General features: G+C 45.6%; 1 protein-coding gene across 2 annotated transcripts in view; it reads right to left on the reverse strand.

The window, feature by feature from the left end:
- Nucleotides 1-26774, reverse strand: part of Ci (transcriptional activator cubitus interruptus) — a 171074-nt gene that overhangs the window by 103623 nt on the left and 40677 nt on the right. Inside the window, exon 2 of one of the 2 annotated variants that reach the window (XM_076432619.1) lies at nucleotides 13298-13351. The exons of the other annotated variant lie outside the window; for it this stretch is intronic. Within the exon in view, the coding sequence (XP_076288734.1) occupies nucleotides 13298-13351 (54 nt within the window). The remainder of the gene's footprint in view (nucleotides 1-13297; nucleotides 13352-26774) is intronic. 2 annotated transcript variants of the gene reach the window in all.

Here is a 26774-nt window from a genome sequence, read left to right on the forward strand (position 1 = left end):
CAGGCCTAGTAAGTTACACCTTCTGCCCTTATCTGTGAAGATCGGTTCGGGTACTCGGATACCCGGCCTTCCTCTGCCTCCTTTTCGCTCCCTTTCTTCTCTTATCTCCGTCCTGCCCAGGCCGAGCCTTCTCTCTGAATAACTTTACTACCGGTTTCGTGCTGCCTCGCGCCAACCACTAAACTTTCGGGATAACGTGCGACTCCTACGCCTCCACGATCCACGGTTTCCTCGATCCTCGCGCGGATCCAGACGAGCCCGTGGACGCTCTCCGTGGGTGGACGCGTGCTTCGCCAAAGTATTAGGTCACACCGCAACGATTTAGGGCACCAACGTACACTTTGGAGAACGACGAACACCTCCCACACTGCCTTTTCAAGTGAAAGCCCCTTTAGACGCACCGCGTGCACAATTGCTGGGCAGTGAACGAGTCTGATTCGTCACGCTCCGAGGTGAAACGCTATTCGGGTAAACTCGTTTGCTAGAGCCTTTGCACGTAGCAGGTGTCGATCAACGTGCTTCCTTTGTTTTTCGAAGACTTCAATTTACCACGAGCAGTACATTTCAGTCTTCCTGTCGATAACAAGCATGTTTTGAACGTACTAGGATCGTAAACGCGATTCACATTTCCTTACAAGCTGTGTGAAGAACGAAATTGCATCTTGTGCATCAGGATAAAATTGTAGCCATTCGTTCTCTATCTTATCTAATTGTACATAAACTAAGGGTTTCAATGGCGAAGGTGAATGATTATCCCCTTCTGTTAGAAATGATGAGCGTATTTGATCATAAACTTTCTGTAGCTAATGACTAGTTACAATCGTTAGGAATCATTAAGGATTGAAGCGTTTAACACGTTGCGCGCCACGGGCGTCCATTGTTATGAAATTGAAGTCACTGAATACCAACTTGTCTAGACTGAAATTAACTAAATTATAGTCCAAGGTCTAAGGTGGAAAGTTTTTTATCAGCTAATAATTGTTATTAATAGCGCCGATCGTTTCTAAGAAAGAAGTATATGTGAAACACAAAATTCGAGTGGTAGTCAGTGTGTTAATAAAGTTCCTAATTTAACCACCCTTCTATAAATTAAATATGGTTGCACATTACGATAAATATGTGTCCTGCATACCCTTTTTTGCGTTAGTAGCAAGTTTCAGTCCACGGTCATACTTTGTAAATAAAATGGTGGTTCGCTGTGTAGTCTACACCTCGATGAAAACGAATCCAGTAGTCGAATCGCGGGTTCGCCGTTTCCCCCAGTAATTTCAGCCGGCCGTTTATCCCAATTTACCGCGTGGTCACGAAACAATACCGCAAGAAGAGGATCGAGTGTCGGCCGCTGTCGATGGGGGCATCGATCGAAGATACGGTCACTCGATCGACTATGATCTCGTCGATCTCGGTTCCCGACTCCCTCGTAAAAGTCCTCGGAGCCCGGGCCACCGTGTTACCTGAGCCTTTCTCGCTGGGAAGAAGCTTGCGAGCATCTCTTCCCTTATTCCCGTCCAGAAGCCGTTCCCATTCTTCCCGTCTTTCATCGGCCCCGGAAAGAGCGGCTCGGAGAAGCAACATTTGCATGGAGCCGCGTTTACACAGAAGCTGTGACGGCTTATTAGCCTGGGAGCAGCTGCGTGCCGGTAATGAGGCCCAATCTCGCGTTTACGCATAATACGATTTTTCGTTTAGACTTCGCAACCCCGTCACAGACCTTTCCACGTTCGAGCCATTCCTCCCTCGCCGAACCCTTTCTCATACTCTGCCACAGCATTTGTTGCCCTGGCCACGCAATCGATGCTTTGAAACTCGTCCCTGTCGAACGCGGTCTTGTTCTGTGCTTCACTTTTCCTAAACTAACCAATAAACAGTTTTACCTTTTGTTCTTAAACGAAGTTAGATACTTTGGCTAAAATTTCCACTACAATTTTGTCCGCAACGACTTCCTTTCGTTTGCGGATCTTTATGCAAAATAAAAATTGTCTGCATCCATTGCAAGAAAGGGAAACTAATTTGAATGTTATTTCTTCCCTTAATGATTTTAATAGAGGAGAAAACATATATTGACATTTTCAATTTTTTAAATTGTCCAACAATTTTCAATTTTATCTACACAATTTTATTATAAATGCATAAAGGTCCGCAGTCTAATAATAATTATTTTAAACACACCTGTATTTCTATTGATTCTAACACAGCAGCTGTTCATTTAACGAATTAGCCAGAAATTAAGTACAGTAGAAACTCGTTTATTGCATGGAATACTCGTTCCTACACTCCCCACTCTGCCTCTATTCTGTGACGTAATTCCCCCACGCCATTGGTCGGTCACGTGACGCGTTTCGTCACTGTTGTGCATGTGTCACAATGTGTCACAATGTCTCGTGACGAATCTGATAATAATAGCAGAGAGAGGGTAACTTTGTCCCCTCAATTCAAGATTCTGGAACTCGTGGTGGGGATTGTAACACTAGGAATTACTATAATCGGTTACGTCGTTCGTTGCACAACCTGCATTTTGAGAAAGAAAAATATTTCAAGAGTTTATAATAGTACATGTTTCTTCTATCGATCGTATTTGCTGTTAATTAATTTTTAAATGCTTTCGGCGCAACGGTTCGATCGTTTATTACGTAATTAAGTAATAAACGATCAAACCGTTGCACCGAAAGAATTAAAAAATTTATAGTAGTATTTTATGATAAAAGTATAATAGTATTATAATGCTGTATTATTATAATACACTTATTATTGTAATAGTATAATAGCGTAGTATTATAATAGTATTAATTGGTAATTGCACCTAATGTGCAAATTGTAAACATGAAGAGTGCACAAAGATCCGGAGTTTAGTAGTAGCGATCGCATGTAAGATGCGTGTTGTGTTGTGTACGTTACCTGAGAAAGGATGGGAGGGATCCGAAAACAATGCGCCGGGCCGCTTGAAATTCGCGGATGTGTACGCTCGCTTTTTCCGCGACAATTCGCTGGCCATCGAAGGCGAAACGTCGGAGACACAAAGGCGAGTACAATGTCTTTCTTATGATGGCCGGGATCGACGCGGCAAAAAGCCGATCGGTTACAGGGAAGCGGCCTCTGGAACGTAATGTGGCAATTTAACCAATTTGCAGGGAATGGAGTGGCACTCGCGTTTGATCTCCCTGTCGTTGTCGGCTCGCGGAAATTGTACGATTGCGAACGCGAGCATTCAATTTTTACGTGCGACGCGTTTAACAGCAATTAAAACGAACCGGACACGGTTACTGCGCCGGTGAAGTTTCATTCGCTCTACCGACTCCCGAAACTGTCAAGTTCGTGACTAACCGGAAACGTAACGATGTTTTTCAAATTTTAGAATATAGATTATATATTTACCATATTATATTTATTATATATTTACGGGGACGATGCTCGTTTAAATACCATGATTTCGACGTAAGGGCAAAGATTGCAATGGTGTGCCAAAAAATTCGAAGATACAGATTTCTCAGCATTACTTGATGGAAATCCACGTCAAACACTTGCAGAACTGTCAATTGAATTAATCGTCGATCAATCTACTGTTGGAAAACGTTTTCACGCTATGGGAATTGTTTATACGCTTCTTTTCAACAAAAATGGGCGCGGAAACTTATTCCCATACCCAATATTATATGTTGTTTTTTCTAGTGTTACGTCCACCATTTTCTTTTTGTATACAGAACACATCATTCTTCCATAAAATGCTGACACATTGTTCTTTCTGCAGCAGTGGACGGATGGAATTTTCTGACGTATCAATTAAGCGACGCCGATGAAGCCGTACAATAAATTCCAGGATGATTTCATCGCGATTCCAAATTTTATGGAGATTCCAGACGTCTATCCGACGCAATGTTGCCATGGGAAAAATTTCGTCGAGGGACTACTACCGGTCGGTGGACAGGCATCTAGCAGGGACGTGTTAAAATCTGTGAGTACAAATGAATATTCGATCACACCATTAGTTATCGGCGTTATAAAACGCGCGGGGCTACCGCCATAGGATGGGAACACATGTCGCCGGGTTCGAAGTGGTGTCGGGTCCCCGTGGGCCATGCGACACACTCCGAAAATCATACCTCGGCCGATTTCATGACTAGTCTCTTGCACGGTGGGACGGCGGAAAGTCGTAAATACCCGGTAAAAAGCGGGCCGGCCGCTTTCTATACGCGATATTCACGCATACCGGGGATACCGAATACGGTGGTGCTGCGCGGCACAACTTTATGACGGTCCACCATAAAACGCGGATGTAGTACAACCGGGAGAAGCGGTCCCCGTAGGTGTAGCGTTTACACGCCGCCCGGAGAACGTACGGGACAGACCGACGAACAACTTTATTATTTTCGGGATGTTATAACATCGCTGGTGTTTCGGACACACCGGCCTCAGGAACGGGTCGACGATAATGTAACGCCGTGCCGCGCGGCCCGTTGTGCAACCAAATTATTGTTGTTCGTTCTCGAACCCTGCTCGATTCCTAAAACGATTGAGCGGGACCCTCTTCGCTGGTCCTCTTATTTGATAAGATTTTATCAAATGTCAACCAGTTTACTTCGGCCACTCGCAATAATATTCGGGCATTTTGAGAAGGACGATCATTTTTTTATGTATGACCAGGATTTTTAAAAAAATGTTAAAACACAAAAATGTTTACCACGTGAAGGGAGAAATAAATTTTAACCCATTAGACTCGGTGCTATTTTAGCTTGAAAATTAAACATTTCTTTCGACCTGGAACAATTCCATTCTGTATTAATTTTTTTCTTTGTATGAATGCGAAATTGATATAATAGCTAATGCAATACTTAAACGTTTAGTGGTTGATTAGATACCAACATGTTTAATAATGTGAGCAATATATGGAATAATGGTACAGCAATTTTTGCTAAAGTGCTAAGGATTAAGTTAAAATGCTAAAAGTTGCTTTTTACAACTTTTGCATTTCCACATTCCGTTCAACGCGAAACGAATTGTCCGTGCCATAGGAGGGTCGACTGTACGAAACAGCCCCCGAGTGGACCTACCCCGGTCGTCCACATCGTTTCCGAGAACAATGATCGAGCGAAGGCGGGAGGGGGTTGCTGGTCTCTCGAAGACGACAAAACGTAGAAATCTCGAGCAAACTGGTGATCCAGTCGGGGGTTGGGGGGAAGGTTCGCGAAAAAAAACTCGTCCTGGGTCCCCTGGACATCTCGTGGGGGCACCCGTCTGCCGGGCCCAGGACTCTGTGGACGCACGCGCTGACGCGACAACCTCATTTGTGCGCGACGGCTTCCAGCGGGCGACAGGGAGCGGGGGGCTTCAAGGGGACCAGCGTGGAGAAAGGAAGAAGACACGTCAGCCAAGAAAAAGAGAGGAAGAGAGAGAGAGGGAGAGAAAGGACAGGAGCGGAATGACGGTAAGAGGAGCGTGTGGAGAGACCAGGCCGAGGCAAGGCGAAGCGAGGCGAGGTGAAGCGAGGGTGGTCAACTAGACGGGGCCCTGGGACTGAAGAAAAGGGGCCCTGGAGAAATGGGGTGAGAGCTAGAGCATGCGTGCACGAACAGAGAGAGAGTTGGCGATCGTCGACAGAGCGAAAAGGAAGCGCGGTGGGGAGCTGAAGAGATAGGACGACAGAGGGAAAAGGGACGAAAAAAGAGAACGAGAAACAGAGGTAGGGGACCGCTGGATGGTCCAATCAAGAGAGCAGGGTACCGCGCTGACGTGATTACAGCTGCCGCGCGTGACCGGAGTTAGTTCACCGACTCGCTTCTTCCCTTCCTTTCGTATTCCTCTGTCCCGGTATGCTCCTGCCACCCGCTTCGATTCGCGGACCACGACGTTCCAGGGACATCCACGTGGATGCCTTTTGGTACCGTTGCCCCCGCGACTCACAACCCTTTCGTGACTCTATGAGTCACTGCACCACCGAAATTTTTAGTTCACCTACTCCTTTTTTCAGCCGAATGACTTTTCAAACGTGAACCTTGATGAACTGTCTATGACAGGGGTGGCCAATCTATTGCATACCATGCTCAACATTTTTTCACATACGAGTTCAGGTGCGCCATACAATTCTAGCACTTTTTCTACCTTCTTACGTTCGTTGTATAGGGGTAGGATCTGCTTCGGTTAGGGGAGGAAAAGGGATAACTCAATCGCGCAACTAAATTGATTAACTTACGCCAGTTGGAGCACTAATCTACAATAGTGAGAAATGTTTTGTTGGACGATAGGGCGATCACTGTCTTGAACACCGCAATTCCCATCCTATAATTGTAAACACTCAAAAAATTGCGACGAATTGATGAGTAAGAAGGCTGAATAAATTAAACTGAGAGCTCTCATGTGTTGAAAATATGAAGATGATACTTCAAAAGAATAAGTATAGGCGCAAGGATCCAATGCGCCACGTTTGGCGCATGCGCCACAGGTTGGCCACCCCTGGTCTATGACGACATAGTCAGCTGATAACTAGAAAGCGATTTCATGCATAAAAACGAACAGGTGCAATGGAAAACAGTAAAACGATTGAAGAATTTTAAGGATGTCAACATACTGTTTACAACTTAATGAGATTAACAAAGAAACAAAGGATCAACTGGTCTATTGTTCAGTTCACCACTTCATGGTGTTCCATGGAAATATTGTGTGCACTTCAGCGTCTAAGCTGATTGACCAAGCGAAGTGGAATCGGTAGATGCATCCCTGCATCCGAGACAACTTTTACAGCGGTTCGCCGGGCCTGTTTTTGCGCCCGGCCAAAGTCTTCAGGGCCCGGTACCTCCCTGTGTTCCTTTACGAGGACTGTACGCTCGTATAGTCGGCACAAGCCAACGGTTTCTTAATCGCGAAAGAAAACCTCGGTGTCTCGTTGTAGACACGCAGTTCGCGTGCTTCGATTGTACCCGTGAAACTTCATTCCACGTGTTTGCCGAAGAGGGCTACAAAAAACGCAGGACTTCGCATTCCCGTGCTTCGATGGATCAAAAATCGACAGTTATGTTGAACATGTCTAAATACTTCGGTGTCGAAAAAATTAATGTTCACTTCTTTTGACAAGTGAAAAGCGAAACAGGGTTTCAGTAGTTCACACACTTTCGAATATAGTGATTGTAAACTTTTGGCTTTTTTCAGTAATGAAAATGATCATCTTTAATTAATAGATAGCGGATTTTATGCATTTACGACAAAAATGAGCAAGTGTAATTTAAAACAGTCAAAACATTAGAAGAATTTAAAAATATTCTTATATTATTTTCAATCTATTAAACATATTTAGGAAGAACATTATTTTCTACTTTACCCCAGTTTGCTGCAATTCAGGTAGACAAATCATAGTTATTATTATTCATAGAAATTCATAGAAATTATTATTCTGAATTAATATAAAATAAGTTTGTTAAAAACGAACATTTTCTCTTTTATCTATGTCTGATATTTACTTGTAGGGTATGTGTACATACTTTTAAATGATTGGAGAGCACAGATTGACGTGTTTGCATGCACCGAATAATTTTTATATTTTATGAAATGAGTCTACATTTTGCAACATTGCTTGTCTCATTAAAAATAGAAGGTTGTTAAACGTTTGGTTCGTTCATTAATTAAGACAACTGGCTAGAAAGTGGCCAGAGAAATTGATCCCGAGGAAAGAAAGAGAGAGAGAGAGGCGAAAAATCTGCCCGGTATTAGAACCTCGAAGGGAACCGCTCTATTTGGCGGACCGTTGCGTTCCATGTATGGGGTACGGGCACCCCATACCCCCGGTTTCATCGCGGCCCCCATGGACCTCGTTCCGTGCTCGCCCTTTTACGTCCTACGACTCGTCCAATGGACCAGAACCACGCTAGGGAGAGACAGTCCCGGTGGACATGTTTATTATTTCAACGTCGAAGTCTCTCCCGAGATTTAGTGGCCTGGACAAGGCCCCCTGTGCCCCACTGGTCCCCGCACAAGATGCTACAAGCCAATAAGATCAGAGAGAAGAAGGGCTCGGCGAACAACTGCGAGGAACACGTCCGAATCTTTTCACTTTCTCGGCAGACAAAGGCTCCTCTCCCTGGAACAGTATCTTTGTTACGCCGATGTGCGCTCTCCGATCTGATCGTGACATGATCGTTCAACTGACAGTGTCCGATAACTTGACGATTTCATTCACAAAAATACAAACAGTTATTCATTCTTCGACTGTGAACGTCGAACGAGTGCTTCCGCTCGATAGTGCTAGTAATTGGTAAACACGGATCCTTATTCTATCTTTCTATCTTCTTCTATAATAATAAAAATCAAATGCTGTTCGTTGGTCACGACATCACGGGAGAACGGCTGGACCGATTTGGCTAATTTTTTTTTTAATGTTCGTTGTAGTCCGAATCAAGTTTTTAGATTTAAAAAAATTGGGAAAGTATCATGGAAAAATGGAAAATTCGGGAAAAACTAAAAGTGCTTTTCGAATCATGTTGCAATACAACAAAAAAAAACGAACGTCGTAGCTTTTAATCAATATTTCAATAGAAATTTACTTATCGACGTCTGTTAAAATAAAATGTGTACCACTAACCCTCTCGCGAAGCGAGCGAGCAACAACTCCCCTCTAGTGCAAAATAGAAATTTTGCAAATTAATTGTATGGAACAGAAGTGAATCGAAGATGTTTTTCTTCTATCGATAATTTTATTAAGTCGATGATAATCTAATAACAAGATTAAATTCCTTTATTGACTTGACAGTCTTGTACATATATCGCTTATTCAATTTTGTCATAAATGCATAAGTCTGCAATATAATTCGTCGATTTTACTGCGAAATCGAAATTGTCTGCACCAGTTTCAACATTCTTCTCTTAAATTCTTTAAATGCTTTTATTGTTTCGCCTTCGATTCGATCACTTTTGTCATAAGTGCATCAAATTACAGTATAGTGATGAAATAAGACGATAAGTAGAAGACACACTTAAAACATAAAGAAACATATTCGATTTTTAACATTAGGATGACTATTACGACTCGTACATCTACACCTCTTTTGGATTAATGAAAAATATGTTTAATAACTTCAATACTACGGCGAAACAGTCGGAAAATTTCGAGTGGATCGCTTCAGTTCACTCGTCGCAATAAATTCCCGCGAATTCATTCATTTCCGACGGTCGACACCAGGCTGGCCCGCTAATAGAATTCGTAGCTCCGGAATTAGAACTGTAAACATGAGATTCTCCGTCTCGTATTTAGTCGGACAAAACGCGTGTCCGAGGCGTGTAGTTTAGTTATTTCGACGTGTTCGAGAATTTCTAGGATGATTTCCGTAATTTTCTTGTAATTTGAGCGGCTCCCGCATGACAATTTCTGGAATGCGTTTGAGGGAGCGCGGTGTCGCGCGCTCGTTCTGGCCAGATCCTCAGGAATTTCGTAGTAACGGCCGTAAATATCCGCGGCGCGGTCCCGATGCGAGCCGATAAATCCGGCGACCACGGCTAGAAAGCTTTAAACGCCCGGACAATTTAATTTATGAAAGCCGAACACGAATGAAAACGTAGAACGCAGCGGCGCCGCGCCGCGCCGTTTTGGCCCTCTTTCCACCGTAGTCCCGGGCCCGTACTTCATCCGGTAGTCATTACACCGTATATAATGAGGCAATTAAGTAACACGGAGCAACGGTACTTAAGTCTGAATTAATTTTTTTCTTATCTATCGATCTGGATGCCGGCTTTTTGCTCGTAAAACACTCGAGCCCCGTCCTCACCACTGATTATATTCGAAAATGTTCGCGGACGGCTGCAGATTCGATCGTGAACGTGATTCCCCGACGTGTTAATAAAACCATAAAACCAGATCCCGAGGTTGCGCTTTATGGGAAACGGAACTAGAAGGTTAATGGTTCTGCGGGGAATTGATTATACTCGCCGGTAATTACGCGCGAATCCAGTTTCGCGGGTTGTTACGCTACGGCTCTCCGAAAAAGCTTATGGAAAATTGGTGCTCGTTGATTACGGCTTTCGCAGGCGTCGAGGCAATTATAGAGCGCCGGTAATGTAGAAAGAACGAAGATGTGGATGTTTGAAATGATCTAGACTCCTCCGAAATCTGAAGTAGATTTCAATCATTGTTTGCAAGAGAATATTATTTAACAAAATGATTTCTTGTTTTTTTTAACACGTTCGCTACTAGTGTCGCACATGCGTGACGTGTTGAGTTATGTAAAGAAAATCAAATTATCCGAGGAGCATGAAAAATGAAATCGTTCCAAAACAAACACGATAGAACCATTGAAACAAAAGGTGCGCAAAAATCGGGAGACCATGGATGACGTAAAATACGTGGCGCGTTAAATAAACTGCCGCGTAAATAGAGGGACGAGTGTGCGTTAATTTTATGGATGTTTTGAGCTTGTTTCCGGGTGTACCGTCCAATTGGTACGTCGAGGAAGTGGTATTAGATCGTGGGATTGTATAAGTTGCGGGTTTCATATTACAGGTAGTAAAAAGACAGAAAAAAAGGAGGAGGGTAAGAATCGCCACGGAAAGCGGAGTCAACCTGTTTGCTTCTCTCGAGAGAGGCTCGATTATCACTCGAATACCAATCGGTAGATCGGACGCGATACGCCGCGGACGACGATGCTTGTCCGCGCGAACGCGTGTCCGTTCGAGCGGTTCGCGCACGGTTATTTGCGGTTTGCGCGTGCACCGGGCCGCAGCTTCCGGTTCGCTTGTCGTGGTGAACGGCGACCAATCAGGCGCCAATCGTCTCGGGATGCTACCGACTTAACGGCCTCCCTTCGCCTTCGATCGGCTTCCCTCGACCTTTTCTCCCTCGGCCCCCGGGCCCTTCGCCCTCCGCCGCCACAGCTCGGCCGCGGCCGCAAGTTCCCTCGCGAGAAGACTTGGCAACATTGCGTGGGCCCCGCACGGAGAACCAGAGCGGAGGAAACGGGCGGCCCCCTGTGCACAGGGCCCCGCGCCGATCTGTAAGAACGAGATCGAGCACCTTTGTCCCGATGGAATCGACCGCGAGTTTAATGTAGCTTTGATCGGCTTCGACCGACCCGCAACGAATGTGATTCGCGAGAAATTCGATGTGTTGCGTGCTTCTCATTTAGCGAGAAAATGTTTAGATTTAACCCGGTGAAATTCTAATTTGTTTGTTGTTGATTGCACTTCCTTCTTCCTCTAATTAATTATGAATGCCTAGGATGTTCTAATCACGTAAAACAATATTTGATAGCTTGGATATTGTCCCGAAAAGGACACCAAAATTTATCGCTACAGAATTTATTGAAGCCAGAATGTTGCCTACACTGTTGCCAAATGTATACAGTGTAGTTGATCTCATTATAGGAAGATTTACTGTATTTGCAAACATCGAATTTTCACAAAACAACGAACAGTAAAAATGTTGTACAGTCAAACTCTTTTCTCTTTTTAACTTCAAGGCCACCACAGGTTTCTTGAACGAGACCGTATATTCACGCCATCGTGACGCGATAGTAAAAGTTAGAAGAATTTAAGCACATCGATGCATTGTTCTCAACTTATTAGAATTATTAAAGGAAGAAAGAAATGTTTATTTGGCGCATATTTTTAAATATTGATGCATGTGTGACATTTTTATTTTGCATAAAGATCCGCACTCTGAAGAATGTTCAAGAGACTCACGAATTCAAATTCGGCAGCCAAATAGCACGATTCCTTCAATGCAATTAGTTCTCTGGTACTACATTCCTTCAGGAAATCAGGGGTTAACCCGAGGGGTTAAGCGAGAGACCTCCACAGCCGCGGGGTCAAGCCCCACGTGCCCGGTCAAAGGTAGACTTTGAAAAACGAGGGTGAGAGTCGCCGTCGAAAGTCGAACGATTCGCATGCAACCGATCCGTTCAGGGCAACGAAGTGAGAAACGGCCGGAGATGCCGAAATCAGTGGATCGCGTCTTAGTCAGGGTGACTGTCCGATCCCTGTCGGATTCTACAGATACTCTGCGGTAGATTCTATCGGCGGGGAGTGTAGGTATTCCTCGGCGGGACAATCGAGGGATCGCTTAGTAGCAAGCCGGCTACGAAAACCTGGCTTGTCCGCATCATTTTTAATCGTAATCAGCCGTATCTGCGGCGCATCAACGATGAATGGCGAGCGAAATTAAAGCTGGACACCCGGTACGTAATATATCGGTGGTTGCCGGGCACCTGCTAAGAAAGAAAACTCACGGAGGAATACGATAAAGGGGGATGATTGTGATCTGAGACTCCGAACGCGATAGAGCCATAGATCATCGTGGAGTGAGAGGGCCGGGCCCCAGCCTCGCTCGCTCGCTCGCTCGCTCTCCTCTCCCTCGGGGGTTCCGTTCGAAGGAGCATCAGGAATATCAGGATGCGAGCACGGCAGGGCCGCATCTAGCCACGCATAACTTCTCCGCCCTGCCAGGCTCCTTTAATTGCTAATCTTCCGCCAGTCCGCCGGAATCCGTCCGTGGTGGAACTATTATATCGCGACTGAGAGTGCCGCGCGGCTTGCTAGCCTAACGGCGAAAAAACCGGCCACAATCTCCGGGAAGCTGATAACTTTGTCCGCTTTGATATACGCAGCACGTGCTCCAGATTCTTTTTTCTGAGGTAGTTCTTGTGTGTCCGGGGATCCATTAAGCGATCAACGGAGAATGGACGGGGAACGGGTCTGGCTCTCTCCCGGTCGGCTCTCCTACCGATCAGCTCCAGGAAAATTAGTTCTTGATTGGTTTTGATGAATTTGTAGCACGAGCATCTTCCATTACCTCACAATATCCCTTTGTGCTCGTACTCGGTGTGCTCGGTGGTTGGCACAACCACCTTCGGCGCGGTTTATAGACCCGCTGAATGCGCCGCGCCGCGGCTCTTTCTTTCGGACAACGAATTATTACATTTTGTTCCGCCGGTTTTCGAATGATTAAAGAAAACAATGATTCTGCGCGTTTCGTGATTGATTGACTTGTTTGCTTTCCGCTCGATCGACTCTGGGAAAACAATGTTCGCGGGTTGGTCAACCCCTCGCTGCGACGATTTCAGACACTTTTAGACGATTTTAGAATTTCATAAACACCGTGCATAAAAGTAATGTACAAGTTCTGAGATATGTATATACGTGTACGTATCTTTTTTGGACCGAGTTATTTCCAAATCGCGTGAAGAAAGAGATTTTTGTGCATATCTAATTGTTTTATACGTGATGGGTATATGTACATTGTATAAAACATCGTATAGAAAACAGATCTCTAATGTTTAAATATTTTAATATTGGTAAAAAAATTCCATGATGATTGTGGTTAACTTACATGAAAGTCTTCATAGTACTTGACGTGGGGTGTCCACCCCCAAACTTGTATACCCTACAAAATGATTTCAATAACGTTATGCAACAGAAAATGTACCAGGACAACATGTAATAATCACTCTACAACAGTCTACCACTTCATCGTACAAATTAGTGTTATTATTTTTCTCTATTGGAGAGTACTAACTAGACTGCGGATTTTTGTGTAGAATGAAAATTGTTATTTATGATATGAAATGAGTTGTGATTTTAATCAGTTGAAAATAATACGTTGGTATTTTTATATACCGCAAATGTTGTTACGTTTTGCATTTGATCACAAATGCATAAAATCCGCAGTTTAGCAATAACAGTTCTGTTATACGGTATGCCTATCTAATTGTTTTGTGCATATTCTAATATTAGACACAACATTTAATGTTTCATGAAGATTTTGATCAACTTCCATGAAAGTCCCCACGCTGCAGGGTGGCCACCTTCGGTCCAAACACTAGAAAATTATTTCAGTAACATTTCAAACAGCGAACGTACTGAAATAACATCTAATAATTTCTGTTCCGCTGTTTACTCTTTCATTGTACGCAATTTCATTAGTTTGCGAGCCAGCTAGAGCTCCGAGTAACGTGGCCAACAATCAGTGTTGATTTAAATACCATAAATCACTGGGAACGCCAGCGAACGGCCTCGTTATGCCTGGGCTGGCCTAGGAACCACAGAAAATTGCACTAATTGAGAAAGAGGACCGAAGGGAATCCGGCGCATCGCCAAATGATTTTCAGCCGACGGCATCGGCCGCATTAAATGCCGGACGTCTCTATACGGGGCTCGGTTAATATCTCATCGGGCGAATCTTGGTTTGGACAGTGGAAACGGTAGTCGCTGACCTTTCACCGAAACGAGTCGACGATTTATAAAGGAACTGGACGAGAAAGCGGATTCGCCGTCGCTCCAAACGATTCTCTTCGGAGCGGCGCAGTGTGTTTCCTTGTTTCTTTATTTTCCAGCTGGGGCCGGGGAGTGGTCGATGGTTAGCAAGGACATTATAAATTTGAATCCACCACCCTGCAATTATTGGAGACGGCGAGGCGTGTTCCTCCTAGCTCGGTGATCTCGGACGTTGAAAGACTGTCTGCGCGCCGCAGAAACAACCTTCGCGTGACCTGCACGAAAATGCCGCCGAGTTTCGTGTTTGTGACCGTGTGCGCGTGTATTTTTGATAATTGCCGTGTGTTCGAGCTCGTCGTGTGCGTCCGTTAAGCTCTCGAGTCATTGAAATAAATGGGGAAAGGTATTTGGAAGTATCCTCCTCCCCTTGTGTCTCTTCATCAACGAAACTGTGCTATCGTGAATTTTATTAGTATAGTCAAGAGGGAGTCACGTCGAATTATTTCGAGTTACGAATCCTTCCAAGATCAGAACGACCGAAATGATTTATACTATAATATAGCTGACGGAAAAGGGTAATTAACGGATATAAAAGATTAATTAAACCGTAATTTCGAACCGGAGCCGCATGTGTGTCATTATCCTTGAACAGGATCTCTTGCCTTGATGCAATAATTAAACTTACAATAATATCGACGTAAAACACGCTCAAAGATTCGATCAGTTTCATAACTTTCTAGTAAGTCTTGTCGAGCCGGAGGCGCATGCGTGTCATTATCCTTGAACAGGATCTCTTGCCTTGATGCAATAATTAAACTTACAATAATATCGACGTAAAACTTACGCTCGAAGATTCGATCAGTTTCATAAGTTTCTAATCGTACTTCCAGTCAATCTAGTCGGTTACGTTGTACTGTAATAATAAGAAAGTAGAATATTTTCTCCGATTCTTCTCCGAAGATCCGTGCGATCTTTTTCTTATTGTTCCTCGCAGATGTACAAATTGATATCGTGTTAATTAAAGAAAAAGGAGGAATAATTACCGTGTTTTACGGGCAAGACGCGGAGGACCAGCGCAATCTCGAGCGTCTGTCGTGACTGCGGAGCTTGTAATTAAGTGAGATCAATTGCTCCCCGGCGCACCGGTAATCTTGTTAGTCGCCACTAAATGCTGTACCCAGCGGCGACAATAAAGCGCTCGCCATTTTGCGTCGATCATTCGCCGTATGCAAATCCTTCGGCCAGACTTCGGTTACGAATTACGGCTGGGTACGCGCGTAATTGCGTTCGACAAAAATACGCACACCGAGTCTGCGATCTTGAACCCTGGTATAAACGAATATTTCTGTCATTTCATCAGTTCCATCAATTTGAGAGATCGATGGACGATTAGTAAAAATATTGATCATGATTTTATAATAGCTTTTAACAGTATTACATCTGCTCAAAGATGTTGATAATACACATGTAAGATAATACATATTACAAAACAATTTCACCTTGCACCCAGATCTAGTGAATGTCGATGCACAATGAATGTGCTAGTTTAACCAACGCTCAAAATAATACAAAGATGTTTTGCATGAAGTTACGACTGTAACATTTATAGTAAAAACGAGTAGCAGCAATTTGAAACACACCGGAGACGGATTAAATGAATTCAAGAGCTTCAATGTAGTAGTCCCACGTTGTCAAAAATGTTAAAGACAGAAAATCAGATCAGATTATCAAATTTTTATTAAGCACAGAAGTGCGTAGTCTAGTTTTGTCGCGTCTACCCGGTTAAAAGAACATTTTGTTTCCTGTCAGGTAGAATGACCTGGCGATACGCGTCACGCGCGAGCCATTTCACCGGTCCGACCAGTCTGCATGAAATATCATTCCGCTATTTCGTAGCAATCGATCGGCGCGGCCATAGTTTCCCGAAATTCGACGAGCAGCAGCGGTTCTCCGGTTGGAATTCGTTGAAATCCTATACGAGAGTTGGTAGCTAATCATCCGAACACGTGGCTACTTGGTAGTAGCCGCGGCGGAGGTTGGCTTGGTTGGTCTAGAAGCTTCGGACACCGTGCGCAGACAATAGAGACGATAAGAGAGGCTACAGCGCGCGAGCGGAGGATACGGTGGAATAAAAGGGGGAAAGAAAGAAGAAAGGGGCACGAAGGGAGAGGGAGGGGAGAGGAGAGGAGGAAGGGAAAAGGCCCTTCCCGTATTGAGAGCGAACTCGATCTTCGACTGGCCGGCATCAAGACATTCGAAACTTCGACAGGGCAGCAAGATCGACTACAGCTCAATCACTCTTCGTCTCGTATCCTCTCCTCCGCGTTCCTCCTTCTTCCCCTCGGCTCGTTGCCTCTCTCTCTCTCTTGTTCTTCAATCCCCTCGGCCCTCCCCAGCTCCAGGCCCATCCGCTCCCCCTCCCGGCCGTCTAACTGGGCCCAAAGTCCCCCTCCGCTCTTCGTGGACCCCTCCACCGGCCTCCGTGTGCTTCACTCGTGGCTTATCGCGGCCCGATCTCCGGGCCTCTCGGCTTCACGTGGCGTGCCCTAATGACGTCTTGGAACGAACGGGTACCACCGCCATCTAACAAGAGACTTTTTCACGTTCCAATGCTAAATCCCCCGGGAGTCGTTCCCTTCTTCTTCTCCCGTCTCTCTTCCACGCGCAGAGACACCTAACCCGTGTCCTCTCCTCGTCCTTGCTCTTTCGCGTGAAATTGGACAACACACCGGGGTACAGCGGTTATTGGTGAACTTCGATCACGATGCTTATCGCCGTGTCCGTGATTTGTTGTCGCGAGATCGCGTCCTTGCCGTGCCAGTTTTTCTGCGGACCCGCCACGAGATTTCCGAGATTGGCCCGAAAACCTTTTTCGGAGACATCGCGGAGGATGTTGCCGAGGAGTTTCGCTGTTTCATGGAGAATTGTCAGCCGTCGTCGATCGTCCAGCAAGATTGAACGCAAGGACAGGTGATTAAGGGTTACCGTAATCGCTTCGGCAATTATTCCCAGGCTGTTGATTCGACAGGGACCGTTTCCTCCTGAGGTCACAGCTAGTCCCCAAGGACGACTTCTCGCGAGGACTCATCGCGCTGTGCCTCCTCTGCCTGTTTCTCTCTCTTTCTTTCCCGGGTGAAAGATCGAGAGAGAGAGGCACTCGGCTATATACGGGAGTCGATTGAATCGGTCGCAGTGCAAAAAGGGCGACCGGGACAAAACAAAGGGACTCGCCTGGAATCTATATCGGTGAGAGGGTCGAGGCAGAAGGATCAGGGGTCCAGGAGGGGGAGGTCGAGAGAGCCAGTGTCCAGAACCAGAGCTGCCTTGTGGAAAAAAGACCTTGACTGCGGCTGCTCGAGTCCCGGATGGCTGCTGCAGGCCCGAACCAACCGCCAACCGCTAAAAACCTAATTAGATGTCATAATTATACCCAGTGGTGCTCAAACGACGCATACCCTCGCAGCATCCTGCTGAATTACCGTACCTGTAAACGACTGCTCTCTAATTAACCCTCCGCGCTCGAGGACAAACATGTTCCTCTCGAAAAAGACCCGATCAAAAGAATAAAACAACATCTCAAAGCTGACTCAATACATTCCGTGACATTTGATTTTTTGCGAGCAAGTCCTTCTGGTCGTGCTGAACGCAATAAAAGGATTTTACGCGCGTTTCGAACGATAGGAAAATTTGTAGTCTAACCTCGTGACAAAATTTCTAGCTGGTGGCAGTGTTACAACCTGTTCCTCGAAAGAATGCACCTGAAATACGTTCACGTCGTAATAACTGTTCATTACACTCCTATGCTGCAAGACTGTAGTAATACGAGAGGCAGTTGGACAGGATTGCTTGATTATCCTCTTCAGGGACACCGAAGCTGTACGTTCAGTTTCTTTTAGATCGAAATTATTCTCGCGAAACAAAAATTTCATCTTCAACCAACACAAATCCAACGACAAAAAATGTTTCCTACGGAGAACTGACGAGACTGCGCATTTATGACAAAGATTAAGAGGTGGAATTTAAAATGGCGGGAGAATTAAAAGAATTTAAGAATATATTATTTTCAATCTGTTACTGATTATTAAAGGAAGGATTTCATATTTGAATTACATGTTTCACAACCTTGTCTACTCGTTATCTTAAACAATTCGATTTCAACGTTGATTTCGGTGAATTTCAACGTTGGGGGACAACAATTTCAAGTTTGTACGCTTTCATAATAGCAAAGATTGGCGCGTATCGTTTCATCTTGGTTCTGCGTCGAAGTAGTTGAATTTTTCGAAGTGACCAAGCGAAATTCCGATTAGGGGGAAGGAATTCCGGTGCGCGAATGCTAAGGAATCGATCGATCGCAATTCCTCGCGCTTATCTGCGCTATTCATTGACCCCGTTCACCCGGTATCATCTTTCGTCGCTCATCGATTCAACAACGATAGCCCGTCCGCCGTGTCACGCTTCATGATATGAAATACTCACGCGATCAAGCTTAACAGGTGGTATCACCCTCGCTCGAGGAGCAGTATCTCGTTTCAAACTGCGCGCTGTTCTCAGTGCGGCAGGGTTAATTGCGTCGAGGTGGGAAGAACTTTCATTAACTCGGTTAACGAGTCCATTACTCGAACACGAAAATGTTTCTCTTGACAATATCCTCGGCCCAACAGTATCGAATTTTTTATCTGCAAAATTGAAATTGTGAACTCTATCGCAAGGCCAGATTTTCTATCAGAAAATTCTTTTTACTGTTTGCGATCAGGGATAAAATTAAGACATTTATTCATAAATTGATTCAATAACGTATTTTCTATTCTGTTCTATTATCTTTCGCCAGTTTTGAGGTAACTTAGAATATTGAATAGACCTACGAATAAATATCTTAATTTTATCTTTGGCTTTTAATGCAACCTTCCCTCTGTGCACTGCTATTTTAATGTTAACCGTGCACAGGGGTGTAAATTAGACCCCACACGTTTTTGTAGCAAAATGTAAAGGAAAAACTTTTCTGCAGAAGAGTTTGTGAAATTCTATTGATTCTAAAAAGCTAAGTATGCAATACTTTAACTGGGGGAACTTCCCCTACGCAAAGCAGTCGTCAGAAAATTGAAAACAGAAAACATCGCTACAACTTCGCGACAAGCGAACGCCTGTCAGTGTTTTGTCGGTGTGAACGACCGTGCGACGGAATGTCGAGGATATTTTAACAGTCTCGCAGCGTTAATTACAATTATACGGCGCGTAGTGGCCGCGTAGTGCTTGAGCAACAGTGTGCGGCTTGAAACGAGATACTCTGCACCTCAACCTCGGTGATACCACCTGTTGAGCCTGAACATCGAAGTATTTCATGCCGTGGGCTCGCTCGACGAGGAAGACAAAGAGGAACGCCGACGATCGCGACGTCCCGACCGATTCCGTCGAGCTGTAACGTCCATCAGCAATCCTCCGACGCGATGATCGCCACTGGTCTCGCGTCGTTCGACGCAAAAATCACTGTCGCCGTTTCGGCGAATGCACAATTTCGCGAGAACCCTCCGCAATATTAGAGGCATGTATATCCATGTCGAGAATGCAGGTTTTTCGCTCAAAACCGACGGAACGGCGAACCAAACGGCGCGGGATTCTTTCGCGATGATTTTTATCCTGCGTCGCGGACCGACGGGAATTCCTCGTGCGCTACACCGTTTCTTTTCTAGGATATTTCAAGTATTATTCAGCGAATGATCGGGAATTCTTCAAACGGACCGTCGATGTATCGACGAAAATTTTCAGGGCGCCGTTTAGATCAATTTTTAGCTCATTTTTTTAAAAGATATGTTTGAGGATATATGCAGCAGTCGTTCGTTTCATTAATTGGCCAGAAATTGTGTAATTGAACGACGGTTGAAACTTTGGATAGAGTTTATAAGAATCTTGCTTCTATGTCGTCTCAATGTTTTTTAATTTCGTTGACGAAGACTAGAGTTGAATTTTGGCAGCAGACTTTCAAGTATTTTTGGTACGTCGCTAATTTCAAGATCAAGAATTTATTTAACACCTGACAAAAATATTATTTTAAGAATTTTTGTGGTCGCATTGGTTGAACCCAGGGTCTGTTTCGACCCGGAGTATCAAAGTCGTTCAATTACCCAGCTTCTGACGAATTAATTGAAGACATTAACGCCTGTGCAAAAAGTGCCTTGAAAACTATGATTTTAAAAATTCATAAATAAAGCAGTGAAAGGTCCTAATCCTATGGAAATGTGATTTCAATGATGAATAACCATGTTTGGAGTCATCACCGTCACAGATTACAAACGACAGGCCGCGTGGGGTGAAAAATCGACTAATTCCGGGAACGCAAGGTGAACGAGAGCAGAAAACAAGCTACACCTGTTCTGGCACGGTCGAGGGTGAACTCGGAGGGAAGCCTGGTGGTTGTAGGGGCTGGTTGACGAAACCCTTGGGGCGAATCGTGTGCAGCGCCGCCACCTGTTGCTCCAGAACCCATGTCACGGAGGATAATCGTTCGCGACCGGTCCCCTATTAATTTTTCCCCCCTGAATCCGTAGGGTGCGATTACTTTAACCGCGCGCATTAACTCGCCGCACGGAAACAAGTGTTCGAGTGGAACTAGTCTAACCCCTCTGTTCGTACCTCATTTGGGGCTTTGAGCTAGACATTTTTTACAAAAATTGTGATCAATACCAAAAGATAACCCTTGAAAATTAAAAAATCTTCCTCTTGTTTTTAGGGATCAGTAAAGATTAGATTATTACAGTTTTCATCACACCAAACGAGCTAGAAATTTGTTAATTCCTCAAACGCGATTATAAAATTTTAGAAGTATAAAACGCTTTCCTCCGATATGTGCGAGACAAAATGAACACGAATGAAAATAAGCGATCGAGCGAAACCAGTCTAATCCCGTGAATTTCAACAGAGAAGTTCCGCGCGCGAGTAACGCAGAAACAAACGTTCTCGGTCGTGTTCGATGCGAATGCGAAAATAATTTTCCCCGAGTCGGCTACTATTTAGCCGGTGTTTCGAGGCAGCCGATTGCGCAATGCAATTATACCGGAGCCGCTGGATTTATTACACAAACAGCCGGATTACTCAAGCGGAAAGTGGGAAATTAATGGAGCCGGCATAGCCGGGCAATCGGCGTCTCGATCCTGATGCGTCGGGACGAAATTCGCAGCGGTGATTGCGCGGTGAAAAGCTAACGAGCTTCCTAAAACGCGGCGTATTAATCATCGACGGTCCCGTTACGGATCGCAATTAACTCGCGAGCGTGTTACGAAAAGGAACCAAGGTCTCCGTTATTTTCGCTAGATCGTCAACGGGTCTCTCTTAATTATTGAATACCCGCGCAGCGATACTTCAAAGGTGAACACGCGAGAGAGCGTCGATCGCGTCCATAGAATTCGAGGCTCTTTCCGCGGCGATTATTTCTAATGTCCGTCGAATCATTTATCACGCACCTAGTCCAGGTCACGATCTCCCCTTCCACGCTTCCGATTCTAGCCAGGCCATATATCACAGCAGATTATTCGATCACGCTTCGAGATCCCAAGAGAAATTACTCAATCAACCTTTCAACTTCTTTCCCCGCGATCGCGGGCCTGTTTATTTATACGCTGTTTCTTTTCCGCGATTACTGCTAGGCGCGGCGAGGCGATGGTTGATCTAATCGGTGAGCAGCGTGCTCGCTGTGATCGTTTCCGGTTCCACGGGAATACAGCTGGCTCCGCGCCGATCTATCTGGCAGCCGCCACGCCTCGAAATCACAATAGAAATTACTTAATCAACGTTTCGAGCTAAGCCGCTCCCGATACCTACGCGCGGATTCCCTCCTCGGCTGCATTCTTGCAACGGAGAGCTGCATTCTTCGGGGATCACGGAGGAATCTCGTTCGCGGGCTAGGAATCGGCCGACGAATATCCGACGCGAGGCCAGATTAATTATCGCCGTGAGAATCGCAAATTGCGATCGTTGCTGGCGGGGGACCGACATCGTTTTTATCTCGCGCCTCGTTGCACACCTCCCAGAGGACTCTCGACAATCCTGAGCGCATCCCGTTCGGATGAATGCAGACGAATGCGTACTGGCTGCGCGAGACGCTGATTCGCTGGTGCGGAATACAGCAGTGCTCACTTTGATTTGCAAAACACTTCTTACTTAGCTCCTGTTTCTCATAATAATTAATGGACAAGACCTTTATCGTTCGTAAAGATCCGCTGCCTGATAATCGTGCAATAAAGGAAATTTTTAATTCAGTCATTTTGGTCTGAACTTCTCAAAGATGGTACCAGTGGATTGTCCAGATTTTTCTGTTTAAAATGAGTCCAAATATGACGTAAATCGGACTGGTTTCGCAGACTTAATGCAAATAGCAACACGAAGGACGTATGTACTGTCCGTACCTCACAAGAAATCTTGGGGGGCAGTGCAAAGGCAAGGGAGGTCCTCCGCTTGCTCCGCCTATCCCCACCATAGACGCCACACGCTACCTAGCACTACCCTTCTGACCAATCAGCCCCGCATTCCTTTCGCGGGACTTCTTGCGAGGCACGCACAGTACGTATGATCGCTAAACAGTGGCGCACCCAGGATGTAATCTTGGGGGGGGGGGGTGCGAGTTGAACCCAGGCCTAGGTTTTGCGTGATAATCTTTTTTTAGCCAAAATATTTGTCAACAGTACCCAGGGCTATTCCGCGATTTTAATGTTGGAAGCTAAACATTTTTTTCTTGGGGGGGACTTGGCCCTCTGGCTCCCCCCTGGGTGCGCCACTGTCGCAGCACATTGCGACTATAAAAGTATACCGAGTTACGTCATGTTTGGACTCATTTTAATCGGAAGAACCTCAACAATCCGCCGATACCGCATTCGAAAAGATAAGACAAATATTACTGGATTTGAAATTTTCTGTATTGTTACCTGTTCTCTTACTTCGTCGAGTTGTGCGAGAGGCGATTATTGGAAGAGGAACGCTACGCTGTAACGTAAGAATTTTATTTTCGAATTTCAAACTTTGAAAATTTAAGTGAGCACTACTGCTGCGAGTCTACGACTGGATTTGCACCACGCGGAGCGGAGCAGAGCTGAGCGGAGCGGTGCGTGTCGCTCGTCCAGCGCGGCGGCCGCTTTTGATCAGCCAACGGGCTCGATAATTCATCCGCGAACCGATCCTAAGCTGCGCACCGATTCCTGTCACTTGTTACAGTCCACGAGAGAACTTTGCCAGCGCTGCTCAACAACCTGCGATTTCAGCTACATTGACGGTTGTACTACTAGTGCTGAAAATATTTAGTTTGCGATGCGTCATGGAAATGACAAAACAGCAAATTCTTCATGATTTTTTTAGAAAGGCATCTTTGTAATCTGAATTATTATATTCTCGCGGTAAAAAGAATTGTTTATCAATAAAAATAATTGCAACACGCGTTGCATAATGGGGGTAACCGAGTACGGACATAAAAGAGACTCGTACTGCAGTATAATTTAATAATAAAGTCACAATGAACAACTAAAGATACGCTATTATTAGATAAATGACATTTGTTAATAATAAATAGAAGGTAACCCTTGTTCATTGTATACATTATACAATCATTATACAATACATTATACACAATGCAAAAATAATAATTATCACTTGCTACTTAGCTTGATACATAAAAATGCGTTCTGGCAAGAACAACGTGAGAGACTGGACTTGTTTACAAGCTTTTGCGAAACAACGTAGGCGTATGCTACACTCTAAAAATCAGGCTGCACAGCTAAGAGGTTAAACAATGGTAATTGCCAGGTTATGAAACAGTGTGAAATTTTTCGAACACGGTGAAGATTGCCAATGTGTACGAACAAGTCTAATGGATGATGCTTTGTAGAGGGGAATCGCGGTCGCAAAAATTCTCGAAAGCGACGGTGGTTCCCTCGTCGGATTTTCGGCTGTTGAGAAAAGTGCGGCCCTGAACCCAGCCTCCCATCGTGGACCGGTTCAAAAATACCACGGATGCCCGCGCTGCGGGCGACGGGGGCGGGTTGTTGGAGCCTTCCACGACGTGGGAGAGCGAGAGAGACCGCGCTAGGTGGCCAGGGGGTGACGGGGGCGGGTAGTGAGCCGTAGCCCTCTCCGAGAGAGAAACTGCGGAGTGAGAAGGAACGAGGAGAAGCGAGAGAAAGAGAGAGAGAGAGAGGACCAGGGGGTCAACGGGTTGCGGGATCGCGACGGAAGGCGAGGAGTGAGACATAGAAAGAGGTCCGGGGTGTGTTGAGGGGAGGGAGGAGGCGGATCTGGAAAAGGACGACACGGTTAGGGGGATGCGGGTGCCGATGCACGAGGGAGAAGGACGAACAAGGAGGACCATTCCCGGGCAGCGAATCTCCGAGGCAAAAGGTACGGGCACAGACAGGCTGGTGGGAAGGAGTAGGGTAATAAAAAGATCGAAAGAGGGAGGAGGACCGAATGGAGAACCGAAGGGGGAAAAGAGAGAAACAGGAACGACCGAGAAGAAGAAGAGAGAGAGGGAGACCAAGCGTCACGTTCGTGGATACAGGATGATGAGCAAGACAAAGAGAAGAGGAGCCGAGGACGAGGGAAAGGGTGAATCTGGAGGTAGCGGCAGAACGCGTCTTTATTATACGAACGGACCAAGGAACCCAGCGACCAGGCCTGCCTCTGATGATGTTGTACTCACGACTCGCACGTTCTCTCGTACTCGTTTAGCTTTCTCGCGTATACGACCGTGCCCCGTCCATGCTGCAGGACCTCCAACCCGTAGGGGGAGGAAATCGGCGCGATCGTTAAACGGTCAATTATCACTGGCCCTCTCCTTCTCCCTTCTCCGCTTCCTTCCTCTTCTTTCTACCCCTTGTCCTACTCCCCTTCGGAGACGTTCAGCGTCGCTTGTCTGTGCTCTACCTACCCCTCGCTCCTTTTTTTCTCTCACACCCCCTCTCTCTGTCCATCTTTCGTATCGTGCAATACTCGTCTATCTTCCATATATTCTGATTGTTCTCGTTTTTTTATTTGTTGCATCAGTCCTTCAAGGAGACACTTTTTGGAGGTCGACTCTACTAGACGTTCTGTTGCACTATTTTATCATTTTCCGTTTGGTTGAACGCAACAAATGGTGGAAATTGAATTCTCAGATTCAGCGAATCGAGTCAGTTTTTAATAGTTTGCAAGTTGTAATTTTGTTTACAGTGTCCATTATGAATTATTAGAGCCACGACACGAGGAACATATTTGAATTGGTGGCTGGAGCAACGTTGGACGTGAGATGATTAGTTAAGGTCTATCAGCTTTCAGGTGTATCATCCAAAGTTGCTCCAGCCACCAATTCATTTATTACGCATGTGACGGATAATGTTGCCAGCAATGTCATCAAACGTCATTAAACGTTGTCGTTGACATTGAAACAACAAGAACTCAGTGTACCCAGAGACCATAAAAAATTAATTATTCCGACATAAACTCGTCACCGAGTGACTCTAAGAATTTGATCAGCCACCACGATACAAGCATGAGGACATTTCTGCCAACCAGAAGACCAGTGAGAAAGCGAGCTCGAGCTTCCCTGATCGGAGAATTTGTTCGGGAGGGGTCGAGCCTCGAATGCTCGCGTTTCGATATCGAAATCGGTTGGTGTCCGGTCCGACGGAAATCCGCGACAGCGGCAACGACAAGGACAGCGCGGTAGGTACCTCGGTAGGCAGCCGGTCCGCAGAAGGTACGACGTGGTAAAATGAAGAAGTTGTGTGGTGGCCGGCGCGAACTCGGCGGATCTGGATCCGGCGAGCTATTAGTCGGCCGATGGTCAGGCCAATAAAAGCTCGGTGCTGCCGTCCGGCGACCATAAAGTCGTAGGATTCCTTGTTATGCGACCGCGTGAAACTCACCCGAACAGAGGTAGACCGAGACGCTGGCTCCAACTATGTGTAGGAGAACGAGAAAGACGGAGAATACGATCAACAGAGAAAGAAAGAGAGAGAGACGGAGAAAGAATCAGGTGGACGAAGTCGCAGGAGACGGGAAAGGATACACAAGGATGCGATAAAGATAGGGATTGACAGGGCCGGGGGGCCAGAGCGAGATAGAGAAAAGGTAGCTTCCAGGTTTACCTCGGGTAGTACGGAAAAGAAAAAAGATTTTATATACTGATAAAGAGAGAGACGAGCCAGGGGCGGAGGGACGGAGAAGGATCGGGAGAGAAATCCACGGGGCCAAAAGGCAGAAAAAGGCGTTAAGAAGGCGCGGCTCTTATAAAATCGTAGCCAGCTCTTTTATTGGCATCGGGGCGGGAAATTATGTGTACGTTCCGCCGTGGAACCTGTTTCGGGCCGTTTCTCGCGTATAATTGGAACGTTTCGGACCAGCGTTCAGGACACAACGTTGCGTTCGTTGCCACGGATCGTTCGTTTCCCCGGGATAGGTTCGACCTCCTTTAAAAAAATCCACGGTTTTTGCTCCTCCTGCGAAACCGAGCGTATTCTGCCGCGCCGCTCCGCATCGTGCCGACGACACGGTTTGTCGCGCGAGAGCCGAACGAGATTCGACGCCGCGATATCGATACTGCGACTCATTGAGGGTTAGTCCTCAAAGGACAGACTCGT

This window comes from Lasioglossum baleicum, chromosome 10 (assembly GCF_051020765.1).
Source record: "Lasioglossum baleicum chromosome 10, iyLasBale1, whole genome shotgun sequence".
Lineage (NCBI taxonomy): Eukaryota > Metazoa > Arthropoda > Insecta > Hymenoptera > Halictidae > Lasioglossum > Lasioglossum baleicum.